Below are 25357 nucleotides of genomic sequence, written 5' to 3' on the forward strand. Positions count from 1 at the left end.
CATGAAGTCATGAGTGGATAAACGAATGAGAAAGTTACAAAAGAAGATGGGAGACTTGGGGATGGGGACTACAAATTAATAAAGTGCTCTGTTAGCATCAATAAAAAATGCAGAAGAATGTGTATAGTTTATACCATTCTAAGATATTCTTTTATGATAATAGTTTTAGTGCAGAAGTAGAGTTCTTTGAGTAGCGTGAAAACAGATATTTCTATCTTCTGATGGCTGTCATCAGAAAGTTTACTTTGGAATTAGTGTAGTTTTGGGTTGGTTTGGTTGGTTGCGACTTGGCTTTGTCTTACTATTTTCTCTTAGAAAATCATCTACATTGATTATTGGTTTGAGATATTATTATTTGTGCTTTATTTAAATGCTTATTTTATCCTGAATCACAATTAATAAGAACACCCAACTTCAAAGAGTTTGTAGGGAGCTATTAATAGTTATCTGAAACCAATCCACATATATACCAGTGCACATTTATTCCCTAACCAAAATTTCCTCTGTTATTTACAGTAGTCTTTCCTTGTGATCTATTGCTTACCATTTTTTTTATCTCATTGGGATACCCTTTAATTCCTAAAACTTCATGTAATCCAGCCAGTATACTGGGCCCTCTAATAGGCTAAAATTCTTTCTTTGGATGCTTAAGTGAAGATAAAATAGAGTGTAAGCATTTATTTTTAGAAGAAGGGAGTTTTAGCCATAGACCTGTGAAAATAAAGCTTTAAGCTTTGAAATAATAACTTTGTTTTGGATGAATAAATAGGCAATTGATTGTTTTGTTATAGTGTTAAATGACAGAAGGTTAACTTCTAAAGGTGATAAGGAAATCTTTTTGAAAAAAGTACTAAAATTATCTTTAGTCTGGATTAACATTATATTCCTCTCTTTTATCCACTGTAGCGGAATAAATGTGGCATTTTCTCTTCCATTTAATTTTTCTTCAACTTTGTTTCAGTGGCAGTAGTCACTTGAAAAGAATTGATAAGAGAAGTTAAAGAGTACTTGGAATAGTTGTTTACCAAAATGAAGTAAAAGAAATAGTATTTGAGCTCTAGTCATATCTTTTTGATTGCTTTAACCGAATCTCCAGAAGCTTTATTGAGAAGGTTATGTTTAATGGCAGAGAAACTGCATTTGTCCTAGAGTTCTATTTTAACTAGCTAACTAGTAGTAGTAGTTTACTACTTTATTTGCTTTTTGAAGTAGGTATCTATTGGGAAAAAAGGAAAATTTTAAAGTATAATTCCTTGATGATATAATTTGAAAGTTTTAAATTGTGATTTAAAAATTGGTTATGATAGTCATTAAAGCTGTATCTACCTTATATTTCTGGTTTTCTTTCTGGGCACAACCAAGTTGGGTGCAGTTTTGTAGTTTGCTTTTGTCAATGAAATATGCCATACTGACTGTTCTACCAGTCTTGATCCATAAGTGAGGAAAGCATGTAGTACACTCTTGGCTAAATTATGGTGGACATGAATAAAAAATAAGCCTTTGTTTTAAGCCACTGAGATTTCAGGGGCTGCTTGCTACTGCAGTTTTATTTTGCCCTGCATGGTCTAATATGGTAGCCACCGGCTCCATGATACTGTTAAGCACTTGAAATGTGGCTAGACTGGTTTAAGATGTGATTAAATGTAAAAATACAATTGGATTTTAAAAATTTGGTGTGAAAAGGATGTAAAATATCTCAACAATTTCTATATTGTGTGCAGGTTAAAATGTAAATTATTTTGTATATATTGTGTTAAATGAAATACATAAAAAATAATTTTGCTGTTTCATTTTGCCTTTTAAATGTGGCTACTGAAAACTTTAAAATTGTATATGTGACTTGAAAGCTATTTCTATTGAACAAAATTAATGTAACCTGTCTTGACTTAAAAGCAAAGTTGATATAAGCAGTAGGGTGCTCTAACAAAGCCCCTCAAATGTGGCATTGGTCAAGGATCAGGGCAGCAAGGAAACTGATACTAGAGGTTGGGAAGATGCAGCTTAGGGAAGCATTTGGTAAAACTTGCCTGCAATAACTTGGAAGGCTAGTAATGTACCTAATGCATTTATAGCTTTAGGAGATGAGGTTGGAAAACAAACTGTTTTTGCTGCTGTTAGCTCCATCTGAAAAGATATAAGAAAGAAATGAGCTGTAACATACTACTAGCTACTTTGTGTAAGTAGGAAGGAAGAGCAGTAAAGAGACTCCAGAAATTTGGGGAATTGTAGGATTGGAAAAAGCAATTGTTTCTCACTGTCAGTAAGAGATGAAACTGAGACATCTTTTGAGCAGATAATTAAAACTTTTATGGCAACTAATAAAAATAAATGAAAAAAAAAAACAAAAAAAAGTAAAAAAATAAAAACTTTTATGGCAATCAAGGTTACTGACTGTTAAAAAAAAGTCTGAATGGATTAGGGTGTTTCAGAGTAGAGGTCTCTCTGCTTAAGGGACTGGTGCCTTTCAGCTGGGTTAGGGAAAAGAGACTTTTTAAAAAAGTATGTCTTTTCCCTATTAAAGCCAAGTAGTTCCAAGGCACCCACAATTAAGTAGAGAGGAATAGACCCCATACAGTCTTATGGGACATGAAAGCAAAGAAATGTAGAATGCCTAAAAGACATGTCTAGACAAAAATTTGTGGTTCTAGACATCAGCACTTGAAAATGGCTAGAATCAAACAGGTAAGGAAGCCTCTAAGTTTTTTGGAGAGTTGTACAGCCCAAGAAACAAGAGTGGAAAGTATGAAAGAAAGTGTAATTGCACAATGTGATTGCCATCCACTGATCTTCTGCCAGCAGGCTGAGAGTTAGCTAAAGATGCTTAGCTAAAGATGCACACTCCCTGTGTCCACTTCACCTGTGGAGGAGGATAGCAGGCAAGGAAATACATCTCCTGAAAGGTAGAGCTGAAAGACTTAGAGAACACTGGACAGAGAAACTCCTCCCAGTGATCAGAGAATCCTCTGCCCCAGAGCAGAGAACACTTATCCTACCTGTTCAGCAGGGTTTATGAATTGCTCCGAACTATTGACTATTTTATCTCCTCTTCCTCCTCTTTTGGACAAGAATATATATTTATATATATTATGGTTATGCTTGCCTTTCTCTGTCATTGTGTATTGTGTCTGTGAAAGCAGGTAGATAACTTGTTTTAGAAAATAGGTCTCTGTAAAGAAGGGCCATACCTGGACCCGGGAGCTTTGAGTTTGATACTTTTAACTACATGGGGTTTAACTAAAGGGACAGATGTATCCAAATGTGGGAGGAAAAGTAAATTGAATATTTGACCAGCATGGGGACTTGGGAGTCATGATTCTTCGGTAAATATATCACTTCTTTCTAAGCACATGATAGGATTGCTGTTTCATGTCAGTTTTAAAATCAGCATAGCCATCTGACTTACTGTGGCTATAAAATGTGAATGGAAGTTTTAAGAGTGTGATGATTTACCACATTGCCTTCCTGGCAAGACAGTTTTGGAAGTATGTGTCAAGTAGAGTCCTGAGAGACTGATAAGCAGATTTTTTCCCCTGCCAGCCAGAGCTGGACATGTAAAATTAATGGGAAACAAACTTTTGTTGTGTCAAGCCACTGAGATTTTTGGATTGTTTGTTAACTATAGCACCACCTCACTAATTCTTATTAATGTATTATGTTATCATTTTAGTCATAGTAGGTGCTGAGTAAATGGTGAATACACTAAGCTTTGAGGGCATAAGAAAATGTACAAATTCTAAAACTGCCAAGATACAGCTTTTTGGCTTGTATTTCTTTATAAAGCCAAGCCCACCCACGGACACTTATGTGTAACATGGCAAAGAGATTATATATTGTAGAAGACACAGGAAAAAATAAGAGAACAGTGAAACTTGTAACATTTTAACTAGAAATAATTGTTAAATAATTGTTAAAACTAGAAATAATGGTTAAACTATATATGGTTTACTGGGTCTACAGTCCCCACCTTTTTGGCACCAGGGACCAGTTTCATGCAAGACAATTTTTTCCATGGACTTGGAGTGAGGTTGTGGTTTCAAGATTAGTCAAATGCATTACATTTATTGTGCACTTTATTACTATTATTATTACATTGTGATAAGTTGGTAATGCTCGCAATAGGGAGCGGCTATAAATGCAAAGGAAGCTCTGCTCCTGCTGTGCGGCCCAGTTGCTCGCAGGCCACAGACTAGCTGCTGGTCCATGACCCAGGGGCTGGGGACCCCCGATTTAAAGCACTATTTCCTGTTTCTGGTGGTAGCAGCTAAAATTAAGATTGTTGAATCTGTAGAAAGTGGAGTGAATAAACCTTAGGAAGAAAGTAATATGCACTTTAAACACAGGATTGAGGGAATCTTTTGTTTAAAGGCAATATTTTTTTAAAATGAGGTGGTAGGGAAAAAACCCCAAAACACTGTTTTTTTCTAACGCTAATATCAGTGGCAGCAACATCAGTTTTAGTTCAGTGCTAAAGTAGAACCTTAGCTCATGAAGCCTTAGGTAGAACTCCAATGTATAAAACTGACTTTATGGGGTTGCTCTGATTTATATAAGGGCCTGAGGCTTATACGTAGTCATCTTTCTGCTGACATTTACAGTATCCTTTAAGGAACTATAATTAGAAAATCCCTATTCTGGAGCATGTATTGCTGCTGTGGCCATCTTCATTTTGGGGGGTTTGGGCTTCTTAGGAAAAGCCTTAAGTTCTTTCTTTAGGCATAATATATTTTATATACAGTTTGAACAATTCTCACAAATTTCCCAGTTTAAAACTGGCTTGGAAGATACACATTAGAATGGGCAATGAATGGTGAATGTTGGGAAGAAGGCAAAAAACCAAACCAAAACAAACCCCACAAGTATATAGAAGAAATAATAATAGTAAAAACAATTCTGTATGTCTTTAATACAATGTTAATACCATAAATTATTTTTAATAATGAATTTGAGTCGTTAACTTCCTGCTAAAGAAAGTAGGTAAATGTATGATTAAGTCTGGAGAGATTTCCATTCACAATATGGTAACCTGTAGTTTACCTGGTAAACTACCGTCCTAAACAACTCATGCCCTGCAGATTTTGAATTTTAGAAGTTTTCTGGTTTTTTAGTGATAAATAATTAAAACATTGAAGTAGATCACACTCTTCTAATGTTTACTTTTTTAAAGGACTTTTTGATAATTAAAACTTAAAAGAGGAACCCCGCCCCCGCCACCCCGGTTGTTTAAATTTGAAAAAATGAGCATATAGTAATGTGCTATATGCCACTGCCTTTATTATTTCAACAAATTATGATACAAATATATAGTATCTATCTTATCAGTTATTTTTTTAAAAGAATATTTTAAGAGATGACTGCAAACCAAAATTTTTTTTTTTGGTGGGGTGGCCACATTGCATGGCTTGCAGGATCTTAGTTCCCTAGTCAGGGAGTGAACCCAGGCCCAACCCCACTCCGGGAGTGAAAGGGCCAAGTCCTAACCACTGGACCACCAGGGAATTCCTGAGTGCAAACCAATTTGGAAGAGAATTTACTTGCTGTGTGAAATTAGAATGGATTAGTGGTAGAATTAATGCAGTGCTATCTTTTACACCCTTGGTGAGTAACATAAAATATATATATGTGATCATGGGAGAAGATACGTTTAATATCTACTAGAAGGATGATATGAAAACTGAAGAGTTAAGATTGTGAGAGGTGAGTATACAAAAAATCATATGTAACTTACTGCTGTTTTTGTATATTTCCCTTCTTAGTCTTACTAAAGAAGACTTAAAAAAACAAAACAAAACAGTGTATTTAGTCCTTAGACTAAGAAGGTATTTTGCTTATTCCAATGACTGTTAGGTGCTTGGGAGGTAAACTACTGTAGGGATCCAGTTTATATTATGATCATGGTTTGTTTTGAATGAAGAACAAAAATTATATCTTACAGTTTAAGTACTAATATTACTCATAACATGTGACTTCTGATCATCATCTTGTCTCTAAAAATTGAATCTACTTTTAGGATGAATGTGTGGGTACTATTAGGATTTGAATAGTGACAGTTGTGAGACCTCTTGTAACAAATTACTTGTTGTTTCTTAGAAGGCCATCAGGACTTATTGGGAACTCTCTTTTGGGTATTATTTTAACCTAGGGGAGTGGTGGAGGAAAACATCTTTTTCTTTTTTAAGAAACTTTGGAATAGCTTTAAAGTAGTCTTTTTCAATATGAAATTAGAGAGGAAAACGAGTCTCCAGCTTAATGGAGGAAGGGATGAGCCTTAGCAAAGGCTCATTGATGTGTATCCTTCATAGTTAATTTGAACTTTTTATCTGTGATATTGAAGATTTTATCAGTAAGATTCCTAAAATAGGTCATCTGTGGGAGTGGGAAGCAACAAGGGAAATTTCCCCAGATTTTAAAAATTGTTAGTAAAAACCACATAACGTTAAATTTATTATTTTCACTGTTTTAAGTGTATAGTTCAGTAGTGTTAAATATATTCACACTAGTGTACAACAGGCTGTAGAACTTTTCACCTTGTGAAACTGAAACAGTACCCATTCTCCATCTTTCTCTAGCCTTTGCTGTTCAGTCGCTCAGTCATGTCTTGACTTTTGCGACCTCATGGACTGTAATCCTAGCCGTTGGCAACCACCGTCTGTATTCTGTTTCTCAGGTTTTGTGTACTTCTAATACTTCATATTAGTAGACTGATGCAGCATTTAATCCTTTGGTGTCTGGCTTGTTTCACTTGGTGTGATGTTAGCAAGATTTATCCATGTTGTAGCACATGACAAGATTTCCTTTTTTGAGGCTGCACAATATTTCATTGTATGTATATATAACATTTTCTTTATCAATAGATTTTTTTAAGTCACTAATTTAATTTGAACAAGCTAAATTAAAACTACATATTCATATGTAAAAAGGCTAGACTACTATTCCTGGACATTAGCCCTGGGAGGGAACTGATTTTTAGCAATACTTGCAGTATGTTTTTCTTAAATTTATTTTTGGCTGTGCTGCGTCTTCATTGCTGTGTGCAGGTTTTCTCTAGTTGTGGGAGTGGAGTCTCCTCTAGTGGTGCACAGCCTTTTCATTGCGGTGGCTTTTCTTGTAGATCACCAGCTTCAGTAGTTGTGCAAGAGTTTAGTTGCCCCTCCATGAGTGGAATCTTACTGGACCAGGGATTGAACTTGTGTCCCCTGCATTGGCGGGTGGATTCTTAAACACGACCACTAGGGAAGTCCCTGCAATGTGGTTTTGCATAATTCTTTGTCTTTTGTCCCTGCTTCACCAATTTTCAGCTGTGTGACTTAAGGCAAACTAGTTAACCTCTTTGGTTTCTCATAGATAGGACGGAAAAAGTACTGCTAAAACCTTAGGGTAGTTGGGAGTATGAAGTAAATTAATGTATATTAAGTACTTGTAATAGTGTTCAGCAAACAGTAAACCTTACATTTTATCATCTGGTAGAGTAGAACACTGTTTCTTTAACAGTAACATATATTTACTACTGCAGATTAAATAAATATTTCACTGTTTACAGTGTATTAATTGCAGGTCATAGTTTTTCTTCTCATATATTTGTGGTATGTCAATAACATGAGGTCTTCTATAAGGCATATTAGAAAATCAGTCATTTCCAGTTACATCTTTGTGTGTGTATCTTATAAAAGCTTTTGTTTAGATTTACTAAGAATAATTTTATTAATGTATAATCTTTAGTTGGGTAGAAAAGCTTTGAAAATAATTTGGGGAAAGGCTATAAAAAATAGAAGAGGGTTGGATTTGAAAAAGATAAATAGAGATGAATTAAAGATTAAATTTGAGGGCAAGGGAGCAGTCATAGAAGAGTAATGATCCAAAGCTAAGAATATAGGGTTTATGGGAAAGAGATTGCTTCATGTTAAAGTAGAGATTTCATATATATATATATATATATAGTTTATACTTGGTAAAGAAATAAAATTTGGCTTTAAAACTTTCCACTAAAGTGTTAATTCTTTTGATCAGATTAGAGAAGTTATATTTTCAGGAATCCATGTCTATAGTTTAGAACTATCCCCTTGAAAGAAAAACTAGAAAAAGACATGGTAGCCCTGAAATGTTCATAGGAATTTAAATAATTATGAATGTGAAAGTCTAATTAAATAATATATGAGATCTTATAGGATTATCCTGTAATTCTGTTTAGGTGATTTTTATAAGCAGGTGAAACTGATTAAAGAGAAAACAAATTTTTAGACTCAAATGAAGTAATTTCATCAGTACTTTAAAAATTGAAGGCAGAGAACATGAAAGCCTTTGATAAGAACAACAAAGTCCTAATGATATCCTATTGATAAAGGAGAATGTGTCATTTTATCAACAGTACTGTAATTCATATTTATCTAGTGTTAATTATTTAAATTAAATATGCATGTTTCAGGCTTAATAAACCAGCAAAGAACTTATCATAAATATTCTGTTAGCTCTATTGACAAATAATTAGCAAATAGTCTTCAGAAGAAGCGTTTAGTATTTCTTCTGGTAATATTTTTAATAGAAATCTAGACATTCCCTGAGTTATTAATGCTTAACTAATATTGATTATACAGCCTCTATTTTTTCTTTATTTAAAAATATACTAATGACATGTTAAAATATATCTTTCTATAATTTTGTGTTTGTCCATTTACTATACAAGAAAATTGGTCCTATCTTTGTAACCATGCTCTGTGTGTGTATGTGTGTGTGTGTGTATACATATATGGTTTTCATGATTTGATGTCCCTGTTTCTTTTTCTTTTCCTTCAGCTTTTACTGAGGTGTGCAGGAAATTGGAAAAAAAATGTTTTTTTCAATGTTTTTTTTATTTCTGGCTGCAGTTGGTCTTCATTGCTGCTTGTGGGCTTTCTCTAGTTCTGTGTAGAGAGTGGGGGCTACTCTGTTTTCAGTGTTGTTCTTCACAGTAGCTTTTCTTGCAGAGCGTGGGCCCTAGAGTGTATGGGCTTCAGCAGTTGCGGCTTGTGGGCTCCAGAGTGCAGGCTCAGTAGTTGGTGGCACATGGGGTTACTTGTCCCTTGTGTGGGATCTTCCCAGACTATAGAGATCGAATCAGTGTCCCTTGCATTGCAAGATGGATTCTTAACCACTGGACCACTGGGGACACCCTGGACATTTTTTTTTTCCCATTTATATATTTCTTGTACAAACTTGTTTTACTTGGGTAGACTTTGAAAACAGCTATATCTGTGGGACAGAGCTATAGTTGAAACTATAAACTGACAGTAGTCTGTCATATATCAGGCCAGATGAAGAGGAAATTTAAGCATTTTGAGGTAGAAAATATTAATAGGCATGATAAAAAAAACAGTGCTGTTAAGTTTATAAAGTTCTTGAATGTATACACAAATGTCCTAGAGAACTTAGGATTATGTTGTTCTTGAAAAGATTTCTTCTCATGGCTTTTGGACACCAGTTTCCTCCTGTCTCACTGTTCTTTTTTTTAATCTCCTCTGTTCACTTAGTGCTCCAGGGCTTCTTACCTGTATATACTCCATTCCAGGTGCCTCTAAGTAACCAGCTGTTTATGTTGATGATGCCCAAATTTTTATCTGTGGACCATAGTTCTGTTTGAACTCCAGATCTGTTAGCTGCCTAATCAACACGATCATTTGAATATTCTATAGGCACCTCAAAACTTTGATGTCCAAAAATGGGCTCCTGAGTGGTCCCTCTTTCCCATGGTTTTCTACCTCTGCTGCTGCCGTTTAGTTTTTTCAGTCATGTCTGACTCTCTGGGACCCTATGGACTGTAGCCCGCCAGACTGCTCTGTTCATGGGGATTCTTTAGACAAGAATACTGGTGTGAGTGGGTTTCCATGCCCTCCTCCGGGGGATCTCCCCAGCCCGGGGACTGAGCCCGCATCTTGTATGTCTCCTGCATTGGCAGGCAGGTTCTTTACCACTGGTGCCACCTGGGAAGCCCTTTCTCCACCTCTGCTCTGTTCTATTTCCGCTAATGGCAGCTCCATCTTTCTAGTCGCACAGGGCTAAAACCTTGGAGTTGTATTTAACTCCTTGTTCTCACACCTCACATAAAATTATCAAATCTGTTCACAAATACCTTTGATTCTACCTACAAACTATTTCCTGACTGAGCATTCCTTACTACTTCCTCATTAACTAGTTTTAGGCCACTGTATCACCCCTCTACTCTCGGTGGCTTTACTCACTGAATAAAATGTAAGCTTTTAGTGACCTACGAGGTAATACACAATGTATAACATCATATATATCATATCTCACATTTATCTCAGGTGTCTTATCATTTACTACTCTTCTTCATATTCATTTCATTCTGGCCACATAGGCCTCCTTGTATTTCTCTGAACACAACAAGCATACATCCACCTTGCCCTTCCTTTTACATGGAATACTTGCCCCCCACCTTCTTGCTCTTTGTCCTCCTTCAGGGTCAGATGTTATTGTATTAGCAAAACCTTTTCTGGCCACTCTAGTTAAAACAAGTACTTCACTCCTTTTTCTTTTGGTCTGTCCCTACTCTACTTTTTTACCATAACAATTCACCACCACACAAAGTGTAATAATAAAAAAGTACAACCCACGAGCCACAGACACATCAACCAAGTACTTTTTAACCCAATCAACAAAACTGTATATTTGATCCTTGAACCTGGGTTTGAACTGCTCAAATCCATTAACACCCAGTTTTTTTCAGTAGTAAATACAACAGTACTGCACGATCTCTGCAGTTCGTTGAACCCTCAGATGTGTATAGAGGGACCGTAAGGTACACCTCTGCATTGTTCAAGAGTCGGCCATATTAACTCGTCTGTTTGTCCTGTTGTCCCTCACTAAAAAGTAAACTTGATAGAGGTATGAGCTTAACTCCTGTTAACTTTTATCCTTGAAACCTAGAACAGTGACCGGCATATTGTAATCACTCACATATTTGTAGAGTGAATAACATTATATTATAAACTTCAAATTAAGGACTTAATTTTTGGAGCACAGTCATCTTAAGGTTTTTTTGTTTATAAATTCCAATGGTGGGAGAAGGGGGTCATTGGTTATATAGGAACTAGAGATAACCACAACATTGACTGTCTTTAAGACTCCCTAAGTAATCTCCTGTAGGTTACTTTAAATTTTTGTATTTAGAATCGTTCAAAGTATAGTATACATTCAGAAAAATGTACAAATCATATGTGTATAACTTGATGAATTTTTATAAAACGAATACATAGGAGAAATTACCACCTGGATCAAGAAATAAGATATTGCCAGCAATTCAGCAATCTCCCTGTACCCAGTCATTATTCATCATAAAGGTAGGCAGTCACTGTGTAGTAGTATTTCCTGTTGCTTTGAGCTTTGTGAGCTTTATTTAAATGGCATATCTGTCTATAGATATAGGCATTATATGTGAGAGTCTGTGTGTTTGTCTGCTTCTATTTAAAATTAGGCGTTGGTGATGTTCCTGTTGCATGTAAGTTCATTTTCATTGTGTTAACATATTCACTGTATGAATGAATATATCATGATTCCCACCCCCCCACCCCCGATTCCAACACTAACATGTATGAGTTACTTCCAGTTTAGGGTGAATTTCTGTACTTTTAGTGTCATGTGTATATGCACATCTGTTGGAGTGAAATTATGTGGGTTATAGGGTATACGTAGGTTCGGCTTTAAGAGATAAAGATTTCCAAAGTCGTCTTATGGATTTACATACCCACCTGCAGTGTGGGAGTTTCAGTTGCTGTACTACTTTGCTAACAGTTGGCCTGGTCTGTTTTTAAAAGTTTTAGCCATCTTGGATGTGTAGGGTGTTTCACTGTGATTTAAATTTTTCTGATGTCTAATAATATTGAATACCTTTCTATACTTCTGTGGCCCATTTTAATGGTTATTACTTACCCTTCTCCTGAGCTTTATAAACAGATTTCTAAGAGTAACTGGATCCATGTGGGGCTCTAATAACAGCTTGGTAAAAAATATTTTTCTATTATCTATACTAAGATACTGAGGAAGATACAAACTTGACTGCCTGGTACTAAAGATATAGTTTGAAGGTTTGTCTGTCTTAAATTGATAATGCAGGTTGGCAAAGGGGTTATTTAGAATTAGGTAAATTTATGATTAGTATTCTAGAATATCCCAGTGTGTGTATGATCAATCAAGTAAAATGAAAAAATCGGATATAACACCTGTTGGGCAGTTTAATTTATTGTCTTTAGTGAGCACTAAGTGGTCCTGTTCATATGGACTGACTTTTCTTTTTTTCACTAAGTGATGCTAGAAAATAAAGTATCCATTTGGGATAAAATGAAAATTTTAAAATCTTATCTATATGTGTTGTTTATAGATAGAAGGAGCATAGTGAAGCCAGGGGGACAGTCTTTCCAGGTAGATTATTAGCTATACTGGAAATCCTCCTTAAGGAAGGTTTTGTTTATTTAGTCAGATTGTATTTTCTGAGCACTTTTGAGTGAAGCATTATCTAAAGGGATGTGTGAAATAGAATTAATTCTAACATAAGCATGTATAAAGGAGGTGGCATCTGAACTAATTTTGAAGGATAAGTAAAGCTTAGTGTTAGTTGCTCGGTCATGTTAAAATTATTTTATAGGTTCCATTAAGAGAATTAGCAATTGGAGTAGGAATGCCCTTTTAGTATCGTTATCCCCTCAGTCAGATTGTATTTCATTCTTGCCCGATCTCATCAGTTGCTTTATTTGTTCTGTGTGTTTTCCTTAAATCTTTCTTCTGTCTCTCTAGACTCCTTTATCTATATTTAGCATTCTGTCCTCCTTTTTCCTTGCTATCTTGTCACAAATACTGTAAAATGAGTAGCTTTAAAACCATCTGAGAGAGAAAAGCAAATCCTGTATATTAACACATATATATGAAATCTAGAAAGATGGTACTGATCAACCTGTTTGCAGGGCAGCAGTGGAGGCACAGACATAGAGAAGAGACTTGTGGACACAGTGGGGGCAGGAGAGGGTGGGACGAATTGAGAGAGAAGCATGGAAACATATACACTACCATATGGGTGGGATGGAGGGAACATATTTATACCTTTAGCTGATTCATGTTGATGTATGGCAGAAACCCACACAATATTTACAGCAATTATAATCCAATTAAAAATATTAAAAATTCCTCATTTTATGGACTTAAAATTTATCCAACATGCGATACATGCTATTTGTATGCTGAGACTTTTAATTAACTTGTAAAAAAGCTAATACTCTGAAGTGTTTGTACAAGTATTTAAATGTTTGTCATAATGATGCAGGTGGACACCTGATTATAGAGTGATCAGTACTCATTCATGTTGTGTGTTTGGGTGAATTTTATACGTATCTAATTCTTCATCTTTTCACTGGGGAAATAGAAAGCAGTTTCCCCTTAACTTCCAGCCATCAAATTCTCTCTGCCTCTGAGGTCTAACACAGTTCATGGCACATAGTAGCTGATTATTTATTGAATGAATGAAAGAATGTGCTTATATCTTTTCTTCTCTCATGTAATAGAAAAAGAGGTGGCTGTGCTCCCTCAGTTAACCTGTAAGTGCTATGGATCATCATCCCCTCCTGACTTCTTAGAGACTTCATTTCTGTGTTTTCAGTCTCTCCCTCTGTAATTGATCGTTCTCATAAACATGTACACATGTTCAAGTCTTTCCTGTCTTCACAAACTGAACAAAACACTCCCTCCCCAGACTCTCTTCTTTGGTCCCCTGCAGCCTGTACTGTCATGCTTCTGTCTTCCTCTCAAGCCAGATGTTTTGAAAAACTTACCTATACTTGTTATTAAACACTCTTTTGCTTATTGCCCATGTTCTTAGTTTCTGTCTTGATGTCTTTATTTTTCTACAGTATCTGATGTTGACCACTTCCTGTCTTTCCTTTCTTTTGTTATAGCACATTTTCCTGGGTACTTCCTTCTTTCACAGGTTCCTCCTCTTCTCTGTTCTTTAAATACCTGCGTTCTTCACAGGCTAATTCTGTTCTCATTCTACTCATAGCCTTTGAATTTTCTAACCTACTTCTTTGGATGGACTCCATCTGTGCAGGTCCACCTTTTTTTTTTCTACTGGTTGCCTGACACCAGTTCAGACTCCATGACCAGCAACACTGAACTCATTAACTGTCCTTCTTTACCCCCACCTGAACCTTTTCTAGTGTTTACTGTTGCAGTGAGCAGCACCACAATATAGCCTGTTGCCCAGGTCAGAGTGCTCTCTCTTCCCATTTCCCTCCTTGATTTTTAGTTGTAGTTATTCTGATAAATTTAAACTATTTGAGGCATTTTTCTTGGTTGTACATTCTAGTTTTCAGTAGTATAAATTCAGGAGATATTAGATAAAGCATATTTTTTTCTTCATGCTACTTTTGGCTCCAATTATTAATGACTAATATAGATCTAAAATGATTTTCTATTAAGATTTTTAGTTTACATAAAATAAAAATGGGCAGAAATTTATGTTTTACCAAAGATGATTCTATTCAGTATTCTAAATCATGTGTTGTTTTTTAAAAGAATTTGTTTTTTCTGAATTGAAAAAATCTCTTAGCTCACTTAGAAAATGATATCATTATCATTATTGATATAAAGAAAGATGTTTGGCTATGCTGAGAAAATGATGTAGCTTCCTGCCATATCCACTCTTCTTCACCATTGCATGCTCATTTTGTTTCTCAGTCTGGTTTATAATAAAATTCCTTGAAAATAAAAACTCTCTCATACATAGGTACCTCCTTCCACAGTGATACTGTGGTTGCGGCCATTATGGATATTTTAGCAAGGATTGACTTTAAAGGTTAGGTTAATGAGTAATAATTTCATAGTACGTACAGATAGGCATAATTGCATTCCCATAATATGTACATTTTCCATTCCCATAGTTTCTACAAATGGGTATAATGGATACATACTGTACAAGATAGGTTTAAGGCATTAGAATTTGTTCCAATCTGAGTTGACCGTTAGATATATTGACTATTTGAACAGTTATAATTAAGTTTCAGGTTGTTCTATGACTTAGCTTGCTCAAAAAAAAAAAAAAATTGGCTTTCTTACTGAATTTTAAAAAACAAGCTCTCATGCTTTTTGGCTTAATCTCTGATATTTAGAATAAAACAAATTGTTTTAAAAGAATAATCCACAACAGGGAGCAATGATTATGCTCCACCAACAGATGATTTTTTTTTACGTATACATAGTATTTACTCATTTTATTTTAGAGAAGCTCAGATCTCTTGCTATCTTTTTGGGCCAGTGGGCTGCTTCTCATCTGTATTTGTTTTTTTCTTTAGATATTAGGATCAAGGAAGAAGAACCTGATCCTGAAGAGTGGCAGCTCAGTGGTGATTCTACATTGAATACCAATGATCTAACACACTTAAGAGTACAGGTGGTAGATGAAGAAGGGGACCAACAACATCAAGAAGGAAAAAGACTTCGAAGGGTAGCTTGCACCTGTCCCAACTGTAAAGAAGGTGGTGGGAGGTATGCACACATGCAACATACTTTTTTTTTAGGCTGCTGATATCATCATCCTAATTTTTGAAATGCTGCATGCCCTGTCACCTAATTAAGGGAAATTATTCACTACATGCTCATCTTGTGTGTTTGTCTGTATGAGTGTGGCAGAAAAAGTTAGTGAACAAAATATATGAAATCACATTTTTAGTTCTGAATGCCTTTTTTAAAAAACTAAAATTAGTTTACTTTAAAAAGAAGTATAATAAGATGCCATTTAACAGGCCCATATCAGATAATTTGCAAACCAGCAATGAGATTTGCCTAAATACTGATTAAAAAGTTGGATTAACTGTTATATGAAAATAAGTTTAGAAATTGGTGATACAGTGTATTTTCCATTTTCAACAGAAATGAATAGTAAGCATTAATGGTGGAATTTTTTAAAAAGTGAAACTGTAATACTTCTGTTCAGTGTTTTTAAAAATAAACATTAAGAAAAAAATGACAAACTCAAAACATCAGTAATTGAATTAAATGTGGATGGATTAAGCTTAATAATTAAGAAATAGTTTCCGATCATCCTTAAAAAACAAACTCCAGCCTTATATTGATAATAAAGAACGTCTTAAATTGGCACAGAAATATTGAAAATAAAGGAATGAAAGAGATTTATTAGGCAAATGTTAACAAAAAGGAAATATGCATAGCAGACATGGTATCATTTGATATCTATTTGATATTTTCACCTAATCAAATGGATAGATAGGGATATATTTCTTAATAACATGAAGTTTTCATCAATAAGATTTACTAGCCATGGTACCTTTTCCCCATAACTTTGAAGTATATAGAGAAAAGACTGATAGCACTCTTAAAAACATACTAACCAAATCCTCCAGTCATAGTGAAATATCTTAATATACCTCTCTCAGAAATGAGCTATTTAAATAGACCAGGGGTGGGGTGGGGGTGGAATCTACTAATAGAGTTAATGAACTTGATCTAATAGAGCCTACCTGCCTTTGAAAAGTTGATTTGTACACTGGGCAGCCCATTCACATTAATAATAATGACTAATTGTTAATACTGAGAGCTTACTATGTTCTAGATAGTCTTATATATGTGAGGCATGGAGAGGATGAATGGCTTTTAAGAGCATGTACAACTGGGATTTGGACCCAGTTTCTTACTCTAGGACCTATCTTAACCACTATACTGCCTCCTGAGTAAATTTGCTTCTGCATCTGATCCTTAGGCATTTGTATTTACTAATAGTAATTATTCACTTGTTTTATTTGTTCTTTGAAGTGTTTTGGCCAATTTAAATAAATTAGTGTGGAATTTGGTTAGACAACAACATTTCTGAAGTTTATCTCATTTTTAGAGGAACTTTCAAGATAAATTGTTCATGAAAGTCAAATCTGAGGGCCATGGCTTTGCCTGTGTTTTGCTTTTTTTTTTTTTTTCTTTAAATTGAAAGTTTCAAATTTACATTTGTTGAACTAAAACATGCTCAAAAAATTCAGAAATTTATAGAAGAATATTAAAATAATACCAGATTTCTACCCTACTTCAGGATGACTATTGTAACATTTTTGTATTTATCTTTCCAGACTTTAAATATATTTTAAAGTAGAGTCTCCTTCTCTGCTTTACATGTCTGTTCTTCTTATTTTGAAAATTTTTGTGATCATACTTCACGTCTACAAAAATCTTCGATCAATTTTTTATGACTATAGTGTGTGGGTGTATAAGAATTTAAAAACTTTTTGAGAGTTTATTGTCAATTAATTCTTACACATATGTCTTTGCACATTTGTCTGATTATTTCATCAGTATAAGTGGGCAGTGGTGGAATTGTTGGATCAAAGGGAAATGTCTACTAGAAAGTTGCATCAATTTGTATTCCATCGGTGATGTATGAGAGTGTCTGTTTGCCCACACCCTTGCCAACAATGAATTTTACCATTTTTTAAAACCTTTAAAGTCTGAGAGATGAAAAGTAATGCCTCACTATTGTTTTACTTAGTAGTATATTTTTGTTACTTTGTGAGATTGAACATTTTTTGTTGTTATTTTACCATTTAAAAATTTTGTAAATTATTTTTGTCTTCTGTGAATCTGTTAATTTGTCTGTGTCATATGTGCAGATATTTTTTTCCAGTTTTACGTTGCCTTTCAATTTTTTCAGTGGTTTGCAAAATGTGATTGTTTATACAGTTTATGCAAGTAAGGAGAATTCTCACTTACAGTTTGCAAACTTCTTTTAAGCACAAAATTTTTACTTGAGATGCATTGTTAGGATGCTGTTAAGTCTTCCTCAAACTGAGGATTTTAAAAATACTCATTTTTCTAGAACTTCTGTGAGTTCATTTTAAAATAATTTATTCTGAGCAATTAAAATTGAAGTTCTTAAGAAAGAAACTGTATTGTTTCTTAGAGCTCATTTGCACAAAATTCAGCTAATAGATTCATGAGAGGCACAGTCATATCATTGGCAGTTGCTACATCCAGTTAATAGAAGCATAACATATAGTAAATCCCATTCTGCAAAGGTGAGATAGTTGGCATTTTAAGCATTTTAGAATATTGGCCTTTTTCTTTCAGCAATATTCTTTAAAAGAATATAATAGTGTGTGTAAAGTGGCATCTTTAAAGACCTAAATTTTGTTTTATCTTTTTGACCAAGGTGTAAAATATAATTAAATATTTAAAAATTATATTCATTTGGGCATTTAGCTAATATTTATTAAGTAGAACCAGCCTTCAGAAACTATACTCTGGTAGAAGAGACGATAGTAAAATAAATTCTAAGGACATTATTGTTATATAGGTTTTGTGTGAATTAGACCTCAACCCATTTTTTGAAAAATAAGTTATTTTGTAAAATCTGTTATTTTTCCTGTCAGCATTTCAGTTTGTGTTTTGTTTCTCCTGTCCCACGCAAAAGCCTCAGTTTACTTTTCTTAATCCTTCCTCAGAGTTTAGCTTGCTTCATTGTATTGGTCTGTCTTTGCATTATTAAAATTTTGGGAGTGAGTTTAAGAAGTCAAGAACATGAACTTAAAATTGTTAGGTTTTTTTTTTTAGGTCATGTAATAGGTATAGTGGTGTAAATATATAAATCAAGAAGAAAACTTAATGGTAATCTTTTATTACTTAAAGGTTGTTAAGAAATTTACTTAAGTTCTTTTTCTTCGTATCACATGCCATAAGTCCATATCTAGCATATCTATATCCTGAGTGAAATTTTTCTTTAAATAGAAACTTGAACATGGGTATTGGGCTTTTCCTTTATATTGTATATTTTTGTGTGCCTTGTCTTCATTTTTTTTCTTTCTTATATGCCTGTCTCATTTTCAGACAATAAATATGTCTTGTTTCCTTATAATTCAATTGATGAAAAAATATCTTTCCTGGCGTTTTGGTTCTTGGAAAACTCACTTGTCGCAGTAGTTTATTTTAGTCTTGTGCGTTGTTCCTGCTCTCAGGCTGAGTTTTGCAGAGTTAGTGCAGTAGCACTTTAGAATTTATAAAAAACACTGATTCACCTGAGTGGTAGGCTTAGAAGAGGCAGGAAGTTATGAGTATAGAATCAACTGAATTGGGTTCTCTGTGAAATTGCTATGGTGAACACAATATGTAAAATCGGTTTATACACCAATAGCCACAGACATTGCTCTTTTTCTTAGGGTCATTCAAAAATAAATTTAAAAGAGCTAAACTAAATGGAAATACTGTTCGCTTTGGTTAAGACTTTGGCATTGCAGGTGAGCCAGCAAAACCTATTTCACTCAACTCAGCTCTTCGAAGAGAGTTGTAGAAATTGGGGGTGGACTGGAGCTGAAGCTAGAATTGTGTTAGATTATGACATCCTTGCCCTTGAGACAACAGCATGACTCCTCCTTGTCTTTACTTATGCTATTCCTCTGCCTGGAATGCCTTCCCTCCTTTCTATCTAAATCCTACCCACCTTCTCCACGAAGCCTTCTCTAACTACTGGAGCCCACATTGATGTCTCCCTGTTCAGAACACCTATGGCACCTAACAGCCAGCACTGCACCGTTTAGCACTGTTTGTCCTATGGCAATTTCACATGCTACTGAGTGTGAGTACATTAAATATAAATGTGGGGAAAATATGCATTTTTCCAGTAAAATTTGAGAAACAATAGGTATATTATATACAGGAGGATTTGCAGGCTTATGGACGGTTTACAGGCTGTATACCTAGACTGAGATTGTGGGAGGAGGGGTGGGGGTCTTAAATGTATCTTTTTTAATCTCGGAGAAACTGCGAAGTTTGTATAATAAAATTTCGACAATTGATGAGTCTAAAATGTCATTTTTTAAAAATATAAATTCATTTATTTGTTTTTATTCAGTAACGAGCCTTTTTGTTGTTGTCGAGGTTGAGTAATAACATTTTCTGTAGTGTTTAATACAATTTGAATAGCATTTCTGGAATCAAAAAAGTTTCCTTCTTGCTTAGGCTAAGATACCTGTGTTCACCCATCTAAGCACATATCTCCTAAGCCTTGTTCTTGGTATCAAGTACTGAAATGTAACAGATATAAAACTTTGCAGTGTGGAGAAACTGCATTTTATTTATGTCTCTGATTTATAATTTGGGGTATCTGCATGGTTATTAGTAAGGGAATTTTAACTGCAAGTTAATTTCATACAATTCTAGGGATCTAAGATGATAGCTTTGTCTAGATTTTTTTCCTCTGGTTTTCTGTAAGTCAGTGTATATTCAGGGTGTGGCCATACAAATATGTGAATAAATAATGCATATATCATATTAATTTAAAGCCTGATTAAGGCACCTAATTAATTGTGCCTGTGATGAGTTAATGCATCTGTTGTTGATTTATTTACTTTTTAAATTAGCTGACATCGTGACTTTCAATAGACCATTTAGTTTTCCTGTTCAGCTAATTTAATTGAATTGGGTCTATGCATAGAATTTGTGAATGGTTCTGACAAGATAATAAATAGCTTTATTATATACTCTATGTATGAAATGTCCTTTTAAATTATGTATTTCTTGAACATATTTACGTTTGGACAGCATTCACATTAGTTGTGGAGTAAAAGAACATGTAAAACTTCCAAATTCTTATTTAAATTGACTTTAAATGGTTTTGGTTTCTGATTGACCGCATGGTGATAATGTCTTCTATTTGAAATTCAGCATGTTGAATATGATGAGTGGTATTGCCTGTTTGAATATTTTCATTTAAGTATATATTATTCTGTGTGTGTTTTTTAGAGGTACCAATCTTGGGAAAAAGAAGCAACACATTTGTCATATACCAGGATGTGGTAAAGTCTATGGGAAGACCTCACATCTGAGAGCTCATCTTCGTTGGCATTCTGGGGAGCGCCCATTTATTTGTAACTGGATGTTCTGTGGTAAAAGATTTACTCGAAGTGATGAATTACAGAGGCACAGAAGAACACATACAGGTTACTAATCTTTACTTTTAACAGACAAAAATTAATTATAGGGCTGCATACTACCTTGAATTTTTTTTAAGCATAGCTTACTGAACTGAATCTTTTAAAATATTTGTTTACATCACATTTCTATCTTGAACATCAATTTAAAAACACTTAATTCTAAACAAGCCATATGGCTTACCTTATAAAATAATGTTTTATCTTATGCAGACTTTGGTTAGTGTTATTTTCTTTTTCAGTCAGTTTTTTGTTTTGTTTTCATTTTGTTCAGTGTCTCAAGTCACGTTTATCTTATCATTGTTAATTATGTCAATATTCTAAATTAGTTGTATGCTTTTACTCTTGATCATTATTTTCTTCCTCCTTAACACTGTAATAATAATTCCTTTTCCTCTGATGATCTCATGTTTTAATATATGTGAAATAAGTAGAAAACTATTTTCTTTGAGGGGTAATAACCATGGCATCTTTGATGTCAGGATTTTCATTTAATTGTGTTTACATAGTGTTTGTATGGTCGTTTATGAAATGGACCTAGGAATGACCCAAGTTGAATTCTAACTTAATATAACATACACAGATAGTTGTCTCTTACTACTATATAATGATCAAGATGATCATCAGTCTGTGCTCAACATTTGAAGAAGTGATAAATATATAATGTATTTACAAAGCCTAGAGAGCTTAGAAGGAAGAATTATGATGAAACTTTGAAATCTCTTAGATCTAAATATATAAAGTAACCCATGAAATATGTAGCAGTGTATTTTATGCTCTACTTGTTTTAATTTCTGTCTCATCAGGTAGTTAGACAGGTGAACTTAACCTGTTTGAAACTGCAACTGACAATATAAAAAAGTAGATAAAGTATGCCCAGAGGCAGAGATCATTATCACTGGGCTAGTAAGGCATTTTTGGGCATTAAGACCTTAAGATGGGCCTATACTAGAATTTTCCTCAGTGGAATTTGATCAGCAGGATATGAAAAGATAGAGTGTAGAAGGGAAGAAAGGTCTATGATCAAAGTGTAGGAAACACTGTGTTAAAGAGGTTTACTATACAAGTACCTTCAAGGAGCACCTTTAGTAGTATGTTAATGAGCACTATACATCTTCAGGTAGGGGAGGTAGTGGCAGCCTCTCATTGTGCCATTTTGTCATTGAGCATCTCCCAGAACTAATGTTTCAAGGGAAACTTTGGGAAATAACCTTCCCGGAAGAATAGAATAGTATGCAAATAGAAGAAGTGAGAGCTCCATTTGTCATGAGTGAAGATGAGATTCTGTTAATACATTTCTTTTATGTAGGATTGAGCCACGTTAGAGAGTCCTTGGAAGTTAAGTAGTGGAGACCTTGAAGTATTTAGTTATCTACAAATTACTCTTACATCCCTATACCACTTAGTACAATGGTAAATTTTTGTAACTCTAATAAAATTTGGTATTTAAGGAAGATTTTTCTGGCATTGATTTGTTGGATTAGAGAGGGAAAGCCTAGCATGTCACTGTAATAGTTCAGGCATGAGGTCTGATGAGGACGTGCTGAGAGGAAAGTTGCTGAAATGAGATAGGTAAGACATTTTGAAGAAAATAAGAAAGTATTGGATTTGTTTATTGTGTGAGTTCTCTGTGTGTTCCTTTTAGTTTGGCCTTTTGCCTTACCTTCTAGTAATCCTCCCACATAGTGGGTCTTCAGCATAATAGAAGTTTTGTCTGTCTTTTGTGTTTTAAAAATGTAGTTTTAAAATACTTTAAAAAATATTTTTTATTCATGCTGAAAAATAAATTTATGCATCAGAGTCTTATTAACTTTAACATCATGATGTATTAAGCTTGCTTTTGATTATTCCAAGTGAAATCAGATCAGGTAACCATCTCCAGTTCTTGGGACTACCCAGTCTTTATTAGACTTCAAGCTTGTGTCTTGGCTTTAATCTTGAAGTACTTTGTGTGTTTACTTGAATTTTCATTTATGAGTTGGAAGGTTAAATATCAGGATCTGACATGTTAATAATATCTGAAGTATAGCTTAAAACTGTAGTTTTCTTTAAAGAATATATATGTTACAGGTCACCATTTTTAAGCTGGTATCTTGTAACAGATGTTTCAAAACAAACTGTTGGCATAGTTGAGGTATTAGATTCTTATTTGATATCAGTGTATAGTTTAATAAGTTTGAAGATTGCTTTTCATCCAAAAATAAAGATAAATTTATTTTGAAGAAAAAATATTGCAGGGACAGCTCGTAAATTGAATACAATTCTAATTGAATTCTGCTCCCTGTCCCTAAAACTGTCAGTCTTGACTTACTTTCTTTCTCAGAGAATGAGTCTATTAATGTTGAATTTAAAAAACTAAGTAACTCAATTTCTTTAACAGGTGAGAAGAAGTTTGTTTGTCCAGAATGTTCAAAACGCTTTATGAGAAGTGATCACCTTGCCAAACATATTAAAACACATCAGAATAAAAAAGGTATCCACTCTAGCAGTACAGTGCTGGCATCTGTGGAAGCTGCACGAGATGATACTTTGATCACTGCAGGAGGAACAACACTTATCCTTGCAAATATTCAACAAGGTTCTGTTTCAGGGATAGGAACTGTTAATACTTCCACCACCAGCAATCAAGATATCCTTACCAACACTGAAATACCTTTACAGCTTGTCACAGTTTCTGGAAATGAGACAATGGAGTAAATATTACACAAATACTTATTCATTGTGGTTATTTTTATACAGTAGTGAGAAGAATATTGTTCCTAAGTTCTTAGATATCTTTTTATTGATGTGCAAAAATTTTTGGATTGACAGTAACTTGGTTATACATGACACTGAAATGCCTTACTTTGTATGATATTCCATAGTATATTAAAAATGGTAAAATTGCATGGGTTTTGTAGGTACTTTTGGAATCTAGAAGAAATGAAATTTTACCAAGTTATATAAAGAGAAAATTGAATTTAACAATGCGAATGGTAGTCTAACCAAATGCACCAATCCTGTGTGGTTTAGTGTAAAAATGAGAACATGTTGGTATTTATCTATTGTAAGATAAAAAAGTTGGTGGGTGAAAGAAATCATGTTATGATAAAAAAAATTTTTGTAATTTTCTTGATGACTGGAATTTTTATTATGCATAACTGACAAATCAAGTTTCCAAGCAAATGTTACATAGTGTAGGCTTTACTTAGCTTATCAATTTGTCATTTTGAAGCTAATTATTTTAATTAGGTTAACTATGTACAATATTTTAAGCATTACTCTTGTAAGATTTTGAAAAATACATTTTAACATGGAACTCTAGGGATAGTCACCTTTTAAATCCTGTTGAAAAGCCATGTTTAAGATTTAATTTGCCAAAATAATGTCTTGTTAATATCCTTTCAATAATGAAGTTGGGCAATATAACCAATGTTTAAAAAGGTTTAAAATGTATAGGTTGAGGCATTTGGGTGGTAAGAAAATGTTATAGTGAATTATCCCTTTTCTTGAATATTGGAGGACCAAAAAAATAAGGTTTATTGCGTCTTAGCAGTGATTTTTTTTTTTTTAAATCCAATCTTGTTTCCAAAAACCACATGTCTGCCAGGGCCTTAAAAGCCATCATGTAAATTACCAGTAAAGTATAACATATGCAAACATAACAAAATCACTTCCATAGTGACGATACTCCAACCATATGGATATTAGTCATAGAGAACTAGAGGTTTTATGATATTTTTTTAAGTCTTTTTTTTTTTTTTTTGGTCTAGGTAGTCAGTCTGCACTTAAATATAAACCATTTTCCTTTTTTTGCTTTTTCCCTTAAAATTTATATGTATCCAGTACATTTAATTGAGAAATGTATGTTTTTTATTATGCTGTATTTTCTTTTTATTTTTTAATTATTGTTTATATTTTCAATTATTAAAAATGTACAAAATAAAGTTTCATTGCTGGTCTTGTAAGAGCTATACAATTTTCTTAAATGTATACCTATAACTGCAGCAGTTCACCTATTTCAAAAATTTGGAATTCTGTTCATTTGTTATTCTTAAGACCACCTCAAATTTAAAGGCTACCTTATTGTACGTTTAAAGTGTATTATAACAGTGTGGTAGTTAATAAAACACTATTTTTTTTCTTTTGAGTTTGTTGTATTCCTGTGCATTTAAAATAATTGCAGTGGTATGGGGTGAGAAACTTGGTGTGGTTTATTTTTCTTAGCATTTTATTTGCAGAGTCTTAATTTCAGACACACTGAAATTATTGTAGACATATATATTTACTTAAAAAGGGAAGAGTAGAGGCTCCTGGAGATCACTTTTTTTTTCATCTAAGAATAAGCCAATTAGATAGAACTTCTGAGAAAAATCTTTTAACTCTTAGCCCACATTGATTCATAGGAATTTTATCAATCCATT

General features: G+C 33.9%; 1 protein-coding gene across 2 annotated transcripts in view; it reads left to right on the plus strand.

Annotated features, from left to right (window-relative positions):
- SP3 (Sp3 transcription factor) overlaps positions 1 to 25083 on the plus strand; it is a 55805-nt gene extending 30722 nt beyond the window's left edge. For both annotated transcript variants that reach the window (XM_061135228.1, XM_061135229.1), the window contains exons 5-7: positions 15324 to 15516; positions 20767 to 20963; positions 23335 to 25083. In XM_061135228.1, the coding sequence (XP_060991211.1) occupies positions 15324 to 15516; positions 20767 to 20963; positions 23335 to 23651 (707 nt within the window). In that variant the 3' untranslated portion in view covers positions 23652 to 25083. The remainder of the gene's footprint in view (positions 1 to 15323; positions 15517 to 20766; positions 20964 to 23334) is intronic.
- The last annotated feature ends 274 nt before the right edge of the window (positions 25084 to 25357 follow it).

This window comes from Dama dama, chromosome 33, assembly GCF_033118175.1.
Source record: "Dama dama isolate Ldn47 chromosome 33, ASM3311817v1, whole genome shotgun sequence".
Taxonomy (NCBI): domain Eukaryota; kingdom Metazoa; phylum Chordata; class Mammalia; order Artiodactyla; family Cervidae; genus Dama; species Dama dama.